Genomic DNA, 15,022 nt, shown 5'->3' with positions numbered 1-15,022 from the left:
TCATTTCAATTTCAAATAAATGCTTCCAGGGAGGAGAAATGCAGGGACCACTCCCAACTCATTTTGAGACTAGCGTAACATTGATACCCAAGGACAATTTGAGAAAAGAAAAGACCATACAACTTTCAAATATCAATTATTAGCCAGTATCAAGCAAGGTTATGGAACAGTGAAAATTTTATACAAGTGGATATAGAAATTAGAATGCTTTTTGGGAAAGCAGTTTGTCATAAAATTTGAACATTTCTATATCCTATGCCTGGATAATTGCAAACAGAGAACACCTCATACATATTTTATCAGGAGACATGTACAAGAATATTTGTAGCTTATCACCCATAATGGCCAAAGAATGAAAACAACCCAAATATCCATGAACAGGAGAATAAGTCTATTATTTTTATTCACACAGCAGAATAACATTCAGCAATGAGAATGAATCAACCATATCCACTGCAAGAATATGCTCAAACTTTCGACATATGATGAATGAGAAGAAGCAGGTCATTGAACATTAAAATCGTACCGCTTATAAAAAGCTGAAAAATAAGTGAAACTAATACAGTATTTAGTAATAAATAATATCTTTAAATGGCAACTCTACAGATTTAAATATAAAAAAATAAAAGATAAACACTCCCTATTTTCTTCTAAAGATTTTGTCTTTACATTTAAGTTTTTAATACACACACACACACACACACACACACACACAGAACAAGACCATGAACAAAGACAGATAACAATACAATGAAGTTACCTTTATTTCAAGGTATCAATATTTGGGTTCCTAGGTTGAGTCATGGGTATCCAAGTGTTTGTTTTAGTATTAAGTTTTGTGTATACATACATTTTTTAAGAATATGTACCACGTACGATATTAAAACATTGCAAACAGAAAGAATCAAGAGAAGAAGTGAACAACTAACAGAAGGAGCACAATGAGATATCAAGCACCAACTGAAGAAAGTCACCTACTGAGGCAGCACACAGGGAGGTCCAGGGAGAACAAAGGAAAATCTAGAGAGGGCAGTAACAGGAAAGCTCAGTGAGTTTATATGCCTTTCTCTCTCCCCACCCCCTACCCCCGCTTAAAAAGTAAGATATAGATAATCAAATTACATTTTTGGTTCGTTTAGTAACAGCACACTATATTCTGCCAAAATGGCAATTAATGTAATCTCTCTTGTCAAGAGTTTGGTGTATCTCAATTTTCACCATTTTCCTATTTAGGTAACAGTAAGAGCTAATTTAAAATAAACATCTTAATTTTTTAAAATAAAATAAGCATCTTAGAATAAAAAGAACACAAAAAATGTTATTCTCTTATTGAAAAACTTGTCACTGACAGTCCAACGCAGCTTCCTTAGACTAGTTCTCAGAGGCAGGCATGATGTTAAACAGTAACTGTAATAAGTGGACGTGGGCCACAGGAACTGTCTCATCCAGTAAGTCCTTCTGGACCTAGGCAGATGCTTCTATATGAGCAAGATTAAACACAGCTCCCAGGGAGGGTCTTTTCCTATCTCCAAAGTGCCTGGCAATCTATTAACTAGATATATACCAACAATAAAACAGAAACATGTATTTACTCTATGAGGAAATAAACTACTTTGCTAAATGGAGCACCAATTCACATCTGAAAAGATACTTCCAGAACACTCTCCCCTGAAAAGAAAACAGAATAGAAAACATAACGAATGTAAAATATAATGAAAAGTCTCTCTGCTCTTCTATTGAGCCTTATTTGGCACAGTAATCTATTTAAACACAAAGAATTTCTTTAGAAAAATCCCCTCTATCATGTCCCTTACATTAGAATTTAACCTTTAATCATGTGTGATTCATTTGTTCTACATTCATTATTTAATAGGAGTTAAATTTATTTATTAGAAGTATTATTTATTAGAAGCTATGTGTTATAGCCCTGGGAATAGAAGGATAAATAAGATATGTTTCTACAAAGGAAATGAGCTTTTTATTTCTGCAGTATTCCAGAGAGAGTTGTGCAATGCTTTCATAAAAAGAAGTAGATTAAAGTTTTCTTGTTTATTTCTACAGCCTTTGTTTAAAATACTCTACACAAATCTAAATGTTGTCTCTTTGTTGTAATAGCATAAGAGGACAAAGGTTTTATTAGAATATGCCAAATGATTTCCAGATTCCTTTCTTAAGTTAAACACCATTATAATTGGAAGGACACTGAGCTAGAAGCCAATCACTCCACGTTTGTGCCCTAGCTCTGCCATAAATTAAATGACTTGTAAAAAGCCAACCTAAAGGAACTCACTGTAGGCTTATTTCCCAAAACTGCCAAAGGCGGCAACTGTATTAAACTATTTACGATGTCTCTTTAAGCTCTTAAGAGGATTCTAATAAGTTGTCATCCTATACATTTAATCTGGGCCATTCTCTCTAATATATGATCTATCTTGCTCAATGACTTTCTACACAAACTGATTAGTATCACAAAAAAATGTAAAATAAATATTATAAATAAGGATGTAGAAATACATATTTTGTAGTACCTATATACATTAAAGTCATTGTTAACAGATTTCAAGTTTAATAACCCAAAGGGAAAATTGGCAATTATTCAGTTATATGTAGCAAGTTTATTTGCATCCAAGTATTTCTCTTAAAATCTTTATTCCTAAAATCTACTTAAATGCAAATAGTAAAGATTTCTTTTATTACATAAAATATATTTAAGAATATACTATCTCTTGGAAAATATAATTCATAAAGAAAAAAGTTAGCTAGATTTCTATTACATTTTTCCTATGCAAAACAGACATAAACAAGGGAATAGCACAATTATAGAGACCTGTATAAAATTCATTTTCTCTATCATTAGAAAATATTTTATAGAATCTATATTATAAAACTCACTGATGGCTCTTAAAAGTGAAAATAGATCTACCGTGTAGATCTACAGAACTGTAGCAACACCAAAGATACCACAAAGCTAATAACATGTTTAAAAAAAAAAAGTTTAAACAAAACTGAAAATTACAACCATTTAAAATTAGTAACTGTAGGGCAGCCCCAGTGGCTCAGCGGTTTAGCGCTGCCTTCAGCCTAGGGCCTGATCCTGGAGACCCGGGATCAAGTCCCATATCAGGCTCCCTGCATGGAACCTGCTTCTCCCTCTGCTTGTGTCTCTGCCTCTCTCTCTCTCTCATGAATAAATAAATAAAATCTTAAAAGAAATTAGTAACTGTACTGTGATAAAATATGTTTCCACTGTATTAACTTCACCTTTACTTAAGAGGGTGAGACGTGCAGAGGAAGCTGGCAAAACACCAATTACTGATTCCATTTTATCAGATAATGTTCAGAAAGAATTAAGGAAGAAAAATGAAGAAGAGTTTGCAGTAATAGGAAAGAATCTTACTGTATGAAATGCCAAATATCTATGCATGATCTTTCTGAAGTGAGTCAGGAGTACCATCCATCAAAGTAAAGAAAAGCCCTTCTCCCAGGGCATAGCATAAGCACATTGTTTACAGAGGTAAGTGTCCACCTGCCTTTGGAAAGCGACACCACTAGCCAGAACATAGCATATAAATAACAACCATTTCTAAAATGACAAACCAAGTTTCAATGAACAAACAAACAACTCCACTCCACTCCAGTGCTGGCAAGTATCACAGAAAAACGTGAATTCACGAAAAGAGCAAAATAAATACACAAATATAAGTAAGAAAAACTAGAGCACTGAGAAAGGAAACTGTGTAGAGACAGAGATTTCTGCAAGTTAGAAAAGCACACACTAGAATCAGATAAGAAACACATTAGAAGGAAAAAAAATCTACATTTCAGAGAGAGAGAGAGAGAGAGAGAGAGAGAGAGCGAGCTGATACATATCAGATTCAATGTAGTGAAACAAATTTGGAATCCCACACTAGGTGATTTTCTCCGAACTATTCATGACAGCTTCACAAGTTACAAGATACTGGTAAGATTTCTTATATTCACCACTAAAACAGCAAACCTTTTTTTATATATAAAGATTTTATTTATTTATTCATGAGAGACACAGAGACAGAGAGAGGCAGAGACACAGGCAGAGGGAGAAGCAGGCTCCCTGTGGGGAGCCTGGTGCACAACTCCATCCCAGGACCCAGGAAATCACGACCTGAGTCAAAGGTTCAGACACAAATGTGTATCACTGAATTAGAATATTAATTTAAACATACTACAATCAGATTTTTATCATCTCCTGCAGAACTTTCATATATATATATGAAATATATATATACACACACATACTAACAGTGTCACTTATTCTAATCAAGTGATTTTTAGGAAAACTATATTCTAGCTTAAAAGCAAATCTCCTTAAAAATCAAACAAGTCCTAAACTGTGGAAAAGATGGTACCCTAAACTCAAGATTTCATTTCTTAAAAAAAAAAAATTTAAACAATTATTTTCCTAAAGTACTGAGCATTTCTTTAGACTAGCTGACTGGCAACATTTCCCAAAAAGTTATGAAAACCTCATGAACACTGTCCATAGCATTGTATTATATTTTATCCTTTTTTCCAGAGTAAAATATAGAAATAATATACAATGAATTATTTTAATTTTTAAGAATTTACTAAATTATTAATATTTTTAAAAACTGAGTTAAAATGAACTTCATTAAACCATCCTAAATAACTACTACATACTAAAGTAAAAAGACCAATTTTGACTTTTACCATCTAAAAACTGGCATTCATGATCTTTCATTTTAAAATAATTATTTAAGGGGCACACACAGGTGGCTTAGTCAGTTAAGTGTCTGACTCTTGGTTTTGGCTCAGATCCTTGTTTAAAGGTTGTGAGAACAAAGCCCCACATCAGGCTCTGCACTCAGCACAGGGTCTGCTTGAGATTCTTTCCCCCTCTGCTCCTTCCCCTGCTCTCTCTCAAATAAATAAAATCTTTCAAGCAGTTATGTAGGATACAGAGTTATCATATATCACTTATAAAATTATCTACTTTCGTATATGTGCTGCCGAAGCGAGCACTAAAATTATCTACTTTCATATTCAATGTTAAGACCTATAAGTTATGATGCAAATGGTATTATATCTTCAGAAACAGAGAAGGTAATTATTTTCATAACCTAATCTTTACAATTTCAACTTTTATACTTTAAAAAAATCAGCTGGTTTGGGGCACCTGTGTGGCTCAATAGGTTAAGCATCCAACGCGGGTCATGATTTCAGGGTTATGAGCCTGAGCCCCACACGGGGCTCCACACTGGGTGTCGAACTTGCTTAAGATTCTTCCTCTCCCTTTGCCCCTCCCCATCCCTCTTTAAAAAAAAAACAAAAAACAACCAGTTTATTTTTATTATTTTTACATTTTATTTATTTTACATTTCTTTTTAAGCAACAATAAATGAGAAAAGGCCTGTAAAAGTCTGGCCTGGTTGACACTTTGTAAGTATAGACCGTGTTTTACTGTTCATAAATGAAAGTTCAAATTTCATTTAATCCCACTATATACTACCTTTTTCACTGTAATTTTTAAAGTACTAAAGATATCATCATATGCTAAATAATAATTTTAATGAAATGAGATTCATGTATCAGAAAATCTATCTCAATCTTAGGAATGAGCAGAAGATATTATTCTTTCCTGCAATGCTGGGCCTGTACCTTTGACTGACTTCCCAGAGACTAACCAGGGACAGGGGTCAACTTACAGATTTTATTCAGAAAAAAATGCAAATAATTTATGATCTGTGAAACTGATCAATTTCTGAAATGTCTACTGAAATAAGAGATAAATTTGAAGGACATTAACCAATTCTGTATCAACTTGGCAATCTTCTATAAAAATCTTAAACTCCTCAAAAGCTCTTTGAAGAACACCTCACAAATTACTAATAACCCCATTAGATAATGGACTACATATGTTTATGTTTATTGTATATCTGCAGAAGAGTCATGTTTTTACCCCTATGAAAATCATACTTTAATATATGCTTTATTTATTCAAGATTGTGAGAGGTCCTATTGATTTTTAACTAATTTAATTTCTAAATAATTTTGTATTATTTTCAACTACCCATTTCCATGAATATTCTAATATGTATAAAAACCATTAAATTCCTGAAGAAAAGATTAATCAGTTACAATCAAAGTAGCTATCATTTTAAGCAGGAATCTAAACTTTAGATCTATCTGCAAAGAAATCTGAAACAGAAAACAAGCACAAAGGGAGCCAGAATATGACAGTGGAACTATAAAAAGTTAGATGAAAAAGATCACTATCTACAAAAGTTTTCAAACTTTTGCCAAGTCCTTTCAAAGGAAATAAAAACCATAAAAACTTTTTAATAGTAAATACTTTTTCCTTTATTTTGTATATGTTAAAGAGGTTAAGATAAGAAATTAAATGACTAAAACACAGTATTTTATTAAGTAGCACATATCTTTGCTCAGCAAGTTTGAAGAGAAAGATAGTGGCCATATAATCTTTTTTTTTTAAAGATATTATTTATTTGAGAGAGCGAGCGCATAAGCCGGGCAGGAGAGGCAGAGAGAGAGGGAGAAGCAGACTCCCCACTGAGCAGGGAGCCCAACATGGGGCTACTAAATCCCAGGACCCTGGGATCAGGACCTAGGCTGAAAGCAGACACTTAACTAAATGAGCAACCCAAGAGCCCGACCATACAGTCTTTAATCAAACATTTGTGAAGATTTTCTTTAGTCTAAAATCTAACTTACAGAAAGATTCAGGAGCACCTTGGTGACTCAGTGGTTGAGCATCTGCCTTTGGCTCAGGTCACGATCCCGGGGTCCTGGGATCAAGTCCCACACTGGGCTCCCTGCAGGGAGCCTGCTTCTCCCTCTGGCTATGTCTCCTCCTCTCTCTGTTTCTCTTATGAATAAATAAAATCATAAAAAAAAAAAAAGATTCAAAATTTGTTTCTCCTTTATTGTCACTATTCCATCTGTGACTAGAATACTTATCTTTTCCTAATAAAACATTCCCAAAGAATCTAACACTGAACCTCTCACTCTGTAGGCACTCAGATGTTTATTTTTTATTTTACTTAATGGTAAGAATGTGTGTGCAAGATGTGAATTAAAAAAGTATCTTTGGGGCAGCCCCGGTGGCTTGGTGGTTTAGAGCTGCCTTCGGCCCAGGGCTTGATCCTGGAGACCCAGGATCGACTCCCACATCAGGCTCCCTGCATGGAGCCTGCTTCTCCCTCTGCCTGTGTCTCTGCCTCTCTCTCTCTCTCTCTCTCTCTCTGTGACTCTAATAAATAAATAAATCTTTAAAAAAAAAAAGTATCTTTGTATGTCTTTGCATGCTTAGTACAGATTCATGTGTGTATATGTGTTTATATACATATTATTTCAATGTTTATGTCTGTTTGTATCTTCCAGCTGGGGAATATTTTTTTTCACTAAGGGAAGACTGCTTTCTGCAAAAACTGGAAAGAAGTCATAATAGATGGAACCAGAGGTGCTCCTGACAGAGGAACACGAAGGATGTCTTTGGTCTTGGGATCTTAACATTAGTATGGCCTCAAAAACAAAACAAAGCAAAAACCCAGAATCAAATGCAGTATTAAGAAGAGATAAGAGAAGAAAACAATTTAGGCCAGTAAATAACACTTTTATCCTCATCAATAACAATAAAGAATAAGATAGAGATCCTTTTGATTATTAGTCTCCCAATTTAAGGATAAGATTAATACCAGTACTACTTCAATTTTATCTTGTCATTTGATAGACTATAGATACTATCATTAACCAACAAAAGCTTTCAAAGCTACCAGGTAAAGGCTGCTGAAGGACAAAAGTACATAAATCTCTGCATTGCTAAAAGGGAAACTGGTCAAGTAGATACCTATTTCAGAGATAAGACAATATATAAGGAAATATTTAGGTGAACAATGAGAGAAGAGTATTCAAAAGCTAATGAAAAACATCAGAGGCGTGAACAGGAATCAAGTCATCTAGAAAAAAAAATTAGGAAAGATGATGAGCAAGGAAATGTGAAGTCATGTGGGAAGAACTAGGTGTCATTAAAACAATACTATTTACTTGATGAATACTGTCAACAGCTGGTAATAAATCTTTCTTCTGGATAAGTCTATGAAGTAAAACATACTCTTGCTTATAGGAACACCAGTACTTATAACAAAGTCATACTTTAAAAATATTTAGAACATAGAGTTGCCTGGGTTAAGCGGCTGGCTGCCTTCGGCTCAGGTCACGATCCCGGGGTCCTGGGATGGAGCCCTGCATCAGGCTTCCTGCTCAGCAGAGTCTACTACTCCCTCTGTCTCCCCCCGCCGCTCCCCCCCAGCTCATGAGCTCTCTCTCACCTCTCTGTCAAATAAAATCTTTAAAAAAAAAATATTTAGAATAGGGATCCCTGGGTGGCGCAGCGGTTTGGCGCCTGCCTTTGGCCCAGGGCGCGGTCCTGGATATCCGGGATCGAATCCCACGTCAGGCTCCCGGTGCATGGAGCCTGCTTCTCCCTCTGCCTGTGTCTCTGCCTCTCTCTCTCTCACTGTGTGCCTATCATAAATAAATAGAAGTTTATAAAAAATATATATACATATTTAGAATATATACAAAAACACAAGCTTAATTACAACACCCCAAATGATCCAAATTAATACCACGGAAAATCATTTTTAATTAAACATCTATGTTGAATTTAATTATACACAGCTCTAGGTAGCCTAATAACTGCTATGTTGAACTGCACCTCATAGCTGAATGTTTGGCAGTACATTAGCCAGCATCTGAAATTACTCTCATCTCATCAGCGTTTTAAGCTTTATCATACGTGCCTAGTGTTTACTTAAATTGGGAAAATATTCTAGCTGAATCTCTTCCATGTCTAAAAGAAAACAATACAGTGATATAATAAACTTTCAAAGTTGAGTTTTAAACATCAATCTATGACATCAGACTAAGCAGACAGAAATCCTACCTTCTATTTTATCCTCTAAGATGCAAGGTGTTTGGTCACTATGAATTCACACAGCATGAGACCCAACAAAGTACAGCATTTCTGAGCAGAGGCCTATGCTTAAGCAGGATGTGACAGGCTCTTCATAAAAGGAATATTTTCTCCTACTGAGTGTTCGCAGATTTAATTTCTACACCACTGGCCTCTGCTCACTTTGCATTGTCTCAGAGCAACATTTCCTGTGTGCCCCTGGCATGAACAGCAGACCTCCCTACTGGTCTGAAGTACTCACTCACCATGGCAACATTCAGGCCTCCAGCTTGCAAACTTCACACTCTACCCTCACTATACTTCTGTTTCTCCTCCCTGAGAGGAGTTTCCCATTAAACTTCCCACTACCCTCCTCCAGTTTCCCATTAAACTATTGGGGTAATATCTTTCCTAATGGAAACCAGCAACCCCGGCTGCCTTCCCCACAATGCTGACACACCTTTCCACTACACCTACATCACAGTCAAGTTAACCAATGACAAAAGTGTGTAAGATAAAAGCAGGGGGAAAAATGCAACTAGCTGTTGCTTAGTATGTAGAAAGCTGGAAAGAACACTGCTCCAATTCCTACAACACCACTACCACACCAAAATGATGCAAGTCAACCTGAAAAATGATAACTTTTCTCGACCCCATGAGAGTTAAGTTAACAGGAAAACCAACTAAACTGAAATCTAAGGATACACTTGCAAAGAAAAGATGGGGCTGGAGCACTTGCTTATCTGGGGAAAATGCCAGACAGGATACAAGCCAGGTAAAATTCAGCTAACATTCCTAATAAATTGCTAAAGGCCAAATGTGAACTAACGCGAAAGTACAGAACTCCTGGGAAGCACAGACACAAGAAGAATTCGAAGTCACCAGTGGGCTCTTCTCCACAGACCTCCTGGGAATCATGACAAAGAGTGGGACAGTAAAGGTAAGAAACTTAAAAACAGCCTCTCTCAGAGTACAGGCCTGGGGGAAGTAAACAGCAGCCTCCACTGTAAAGACATGAAGCTGAAGAATGGCCCAGATTCTTCACTCTATCTCCTCTAGGGAACAAAAACCTTCACAGGCTGAGGGAAAAGCAGCAAACCCAGATGACCTTGGAGCACAAACACAGCCCCACTGCAGCTGGAGGGAAGGACAAGAAACACCCTGTATCCTAGTGGAAAGAGGAATATTTGATGAGCCCAAGCTATCACAGGCCTCCTTAACCTGGGGAATGGGCCCTATTCCCTAGACCCAGAGTCACAAAGCCTGGCTCAGACTGAGGCCAAACCAGAACAGAAAAACGCCTCTGGCAAACACTGAGTAATAACGAACAGTAGTCTTTCACTAATGGAGCATCAATATTGCAAAGACAGGCTTTTTCTGAGGCAAGGTAGAAAAGAAAGACCTAAACTGATAGTGGGATAAACACTAAGAAAAAAAGTCTCTGGCAAGCTGGCACCATCAACAACAAACAGAAGAACAGTTCTAGAGGAATGTGAAACCTGTGGTGCACTGAGGAAAATAATAACAACAAATGCAAAGTAATTCAACTCCTGGCTAGGCTAATTCTCCTGCCCCACCAGCAAAAACCAAGATGGGCCCATGTTGTAGGCACAATACTATTTACCTCAGTTTTTGCTATCCTAAACAAGATATCCAACATGGAACAAAAAATAATATGGCATACAAAAAGCAAGAAAGAAAACAACCCACTATCATTAAACAAGGCAAATGACATTAACTAGAATAAGACCCAGAGAGTGGAACTATCAGGTAGGGAATTTAAGATAACGGTAACACATGCTAAAGGTTCTTACAGAAAAATGCAAGACAACATGAAAGAAAAGAGGGAATTTCAGCCAAAAGATAGAAACTACAAGGAAGAATCAAATAGAAATGCTACAAACCAAAAACATGGCAATGTAGAGTGAGTTTACAACAAATGGTCATCAACAAACTCAACAAAGAAACACAGTAAACTTGAAAATGTATCAACAGAAAATACCCAAACTAAAACACAAAGAGATAAAACACATGAGAAAAATAAATAAAACAAACAACCAGAATGGTGAGAAAGTTTCAAGTGGTCTAACACACATACAACTAGAATTCTAGAAGTAAGAAAAAAAAAATGGGGCAAAGAAAATATCTACGGATTTTCCAAAATTGATGGCAGACATCAAATCAGAGAGCCAACAAATGCAGTGAACACCAAAGAGAAGAAATACCAATAAAATACATCTAGACATAATAAAAATGATGAAAATCCAAAAATAAAGTGAAAATCTTAAAGGTGGCCAACAGAGAAAAAAGGGGACCAAGGATACAAATAAGAGAACTCTCCTCAAAAGCTATGGAAATGAAAAATCAAAGATGTGATATACTTATTGTGCTAAAAGAAATAAACAATGAAACAAAAGTCTAAACCTACTGAAAATATCTTTGAAAACCATAATAGAAACAATACAATAGGTTTTTTCCAGGAATACAAAAGCTGAAAAAATTCAATGCCAATAGACCTGCATGGTAGGATATTTTGTTAAAGGAAGTCCTTTAGATACAAGGAATATATCAGACAAAAAGATGAATCTACAAGAAAAAAATGAAGACCAGAGGTGATATAAAGAAAGATGAAATTAATCCTTCTATTATTTTAATTGTTCTAAATAAACTACTGATGGCAAAAATAGTAGCCATCTATTGTGTGTTTACAGAATAGTAAAAGTAAAATGTATGACAACAGTGGGAAGTACTGGATATATACTGTTTTAAGTAATTTCTACTACATATTAAGTGATATATTATTTGAAAGTAATAGTCCACTAATTAAAGATGTATATTGTAAACTTAGGGTTTGCACACACTCACAAAATTTTTCATAAGATATTAAACTACAATGGAGATAAAATGTAATCATAAAAAATAATCCAAAAGAAGGCAAGAAGAAAAACTAAAAAAATACATAAAATCTAGCAAGATGGTAGATTTTAATCCACCTATATCAATAATTACATTATATATAAATGGTCTTAAACACTGAAAGGACAGATCATCAGAATGGATATGAAAGCAAGACCCAAGGATACTAAGAAATCCACTTTAAATATAAAGAAATAGGCAAATATGGAAAAAGATACACATGCAAACACTAGTCAAAAGAAAGCTGAAGCAGCTAGACTAATGTCAAACCAGGTACAGCTCCGAACCAGATATAGTATCAAGGATGAAAAAAGCTTTTAACAGTTTGTGGCAGAAAAAAATATGACAGAATTGTTTAGATTTGTATTCCATCTGGACTTCTTTCTAATCTACAGTAAGATGATGTAGTTTTACACAAGCAAATGAAAGGGAGAGAATAATGTCAATAGAAAAGGACAGATAACTTTTTTCATGGATCAAAACCAAACCAGATACTGAAAATAATTATGACATATCACACAAAACAGACACTAACTTCAATTTCAAAGTGTCCAGGATTTCCTAGTATTAGCTAAATGTCCTCTTGGTAATGCAATTTTTTTTTTTTAAATAGAAAGTTCTACTTACTCGAAGTTTACAAAGAGTGGTATAAATGAAAACAAGAAAGAATTTGTGGTCTTTGACAAAAAATAATAATATATTCAACAAGTATGTGAATGTCAATTATATGCTCATCGTTGCTGAGGCACTGACCCATCACTGCACCAGCACAGCTTACTATCCGATGATGAACAAACAAAATACCAGGAAAATGCCATTTTTAAAGATACAACACACTTCTGCTTTTTTATAGAGTATATTTACCTCAAAGCCAAGTCTATCCTTTTCTTTCCAAAAACAAAAATGTGTTACTTTCTTATCCCAGAATTCATCAGGCTTCACTACACAGACAAGGGACACCTCAGCTGGAACAACATTCTGTAAAATACAAAAAAAAAAAAAAGTAATTATAAACTATACATGTAAGATGCATAATTTATTAAAGTTATAAATTACTAGGTTTTCATGGTTGGATTGAGTAAGTAAGAGACCTTCAGAATACTCCAAACTTCAAAATATACATGGTAATAAAGAAATACTTAGAAAGACAAGTTGATTTAGAAAAGATTTCAAATAAACAATGTAATATTCACAGTACATGTAAATTATTTTTTGTGTTTTACTGAATCTCTCTAACAGGGATATATTTAGACCAAACTACAAGACAATTTTTAATTGACCAACTATTACAATTGCGTTTTCTACTACATGAAAAAATCTTTTTCTAACACAATCATCTTGGAGAATTTCTTCAAATAATGTAAAATCAATTTTCTCACAAAATAAATTTCTTACTGGCTGTTTACACAAAGAAGCCCAGATTCTGTTTATTAACATCAAGAAGGACAAGCTAATCTCTGACAAACACAAATTTCACTTACTAGATAGGTTATTCACATTATCTAAAGAAAGAATGGAAGTTAACATTCACTGAGTTAATAAATATTCCATGTATATTTTATCAGCAAGCCCCATACAATCTACATATATTTTTTTAAAGCTTTTGTTTATTTATTTGACAGAGAGAGAGAGAGAGAGAGAGAGAGAGAAAGAGAGCACAGGCAGGGGTGGCAGAGGGAGAAGGAGAAGCAGGCTCCCCACTAAGCAGAAAGCCCCTTAAAGGGCTCCACACAGGGCTCCATCCCAGGACTCTAGGATAGTGACCTGAACCAAAGGCAGACGCTTAACCAACTGAGCCACCCAGGTGCCCCAATACAGTCTATCTTTAACATACATCTTAAACCTATCCATTTCTATCCCCCGCATTGCTAACATCTCTAAATTAGTCAGCCTTTTTAAATATCCCCTTAACAGGCCTCCTTTCTTCACATTTTCTTATGCTAAGAGTAAAATTCAAATTCCCCACCAGGGCCTAGAAAGCCCTCGGAGCTCAAGCCCCATGGACCCTCAGACCTCACCTCACGCCCCTCCCCTCCAGCTCACTCGCCTACCACAGCCATACTAAGCTTCCTGCAGTTCCTGGAATGTAACAAGTCTGACTCCAGCTGAGGCTAATGCCCTAAATGTTTTTTGCCCTATTCACATAAGCTCCCTCCATTTATTTAAGTTCTACTCAAACATCCCCTTTTTCCCTGACCACCCTATCTAAAGTAGCACCATTTGACTCAGTTTCCTTTTATTACTGTATTTTTCTTCATAGCATCTACCATTATCTGCTGGTATATTATTTAGTAATCTGCCTAATTACTTACAGTCTGACTCCTTAAGTATAATATTAGTTTCACAATGGCAATTACCTTATCTATCATGTCACTCCTGTTTCTCTAGCCTATGGTAGTACCTGGCATATACAAAACACTCCATGAATATCTGTTGAATAAATGAATTCACGTTAATAAGTAGATCTCATCCTCCCAATTTTCCAGGAGAGTAAACTGAGTTTCAAAGAACTAAAGTAACCTGTCCAGTGTAACTTTAGGCTTTCCAGGCTATGTAGTCTCTACTGCAACTACTGCAATTCTGTCATGGTAGTATGAAAGCAACTATAAAAAATATAAATGAATGGGGACAGTTAAGTTCCAATAAAACTTTATTTACAAATTCTAGGGGTCAAATACCATTCAAGGCACAACCGAATATTAATAATAAATTATGGCTGTAATTATTATTATGCAGTAGGAAAAAACAGCAATCTTTCAATTTAAACACACTATTGGGCATGTAACAAATCTGGTGCCCGCTGCAATGACTTGGCTATGAATATGAATAAGGTAAGTAAACTCAATGGTACCAAAAGTTATCAGGGAGGCTAGGAAATAGATTGATGTTTATTTAATTATACAGACTTGTGAAAGATTATTACTTTAAAAATCAGTGAATCTTAAGGTTTTGCGAAACAAGAAAAAAATCAAACCACTCATTTTAGAGAATATTAGTTACAAACAAAGCCAACACTAAGCTCTGGGATCCCAAATAACTGGTACTAGTACCTTCTGAAATATAAGCAATGAGTGATTTTGCATGTAAAAACTGTTGGACTAGGAGTAAACAAAAGGCCACTGCAACTTCTGAAAA

The 15,022-nt window shown here is 35.3% G+C and overlaps 1 protein-coding gene across 2 annotated transcripts in view; it reads right to left on the bottom strand.

Annotated features, from left to right (window-relative positions):
- Positions 1 to 15,022, bottom strand: part of SESTD1 (SEC14 and spectrin domain containing 1) — a 135,695-nt gene that overhangs the window by 53,155 nt on the left and 67,518 nt on the right. For both annotated transcript variants that reach the window (XM_072811089.1, XM_072811088.1), the window contains exon 5: positions 12,752 to 12,865. In XM_072811089.1, the coding sequence (XP_072667190.1) occupies positions 12,752 to 12,865 (114 nt within the window). The remainder of the gene's footprint in view (positions 1 to 12,751; positions 12,866 to 15,022) is intronic.

Source organism: Canis lupus, chromosome 34 (genome assembly GCF_048164855.1).
Source record: "Canis lupus baileyi chromosome 34, mCanLup2.hap1, whole genome shotgun sequence".
Lineage (NCBI taxonomy): Eukaryota > Metazoa > Chordata > Mammalia > Carnivora > Canidae > Canis > Canis lupus.
This window is presented reverse-complemented; position numbering and strand designations above follow the sequence as displayed.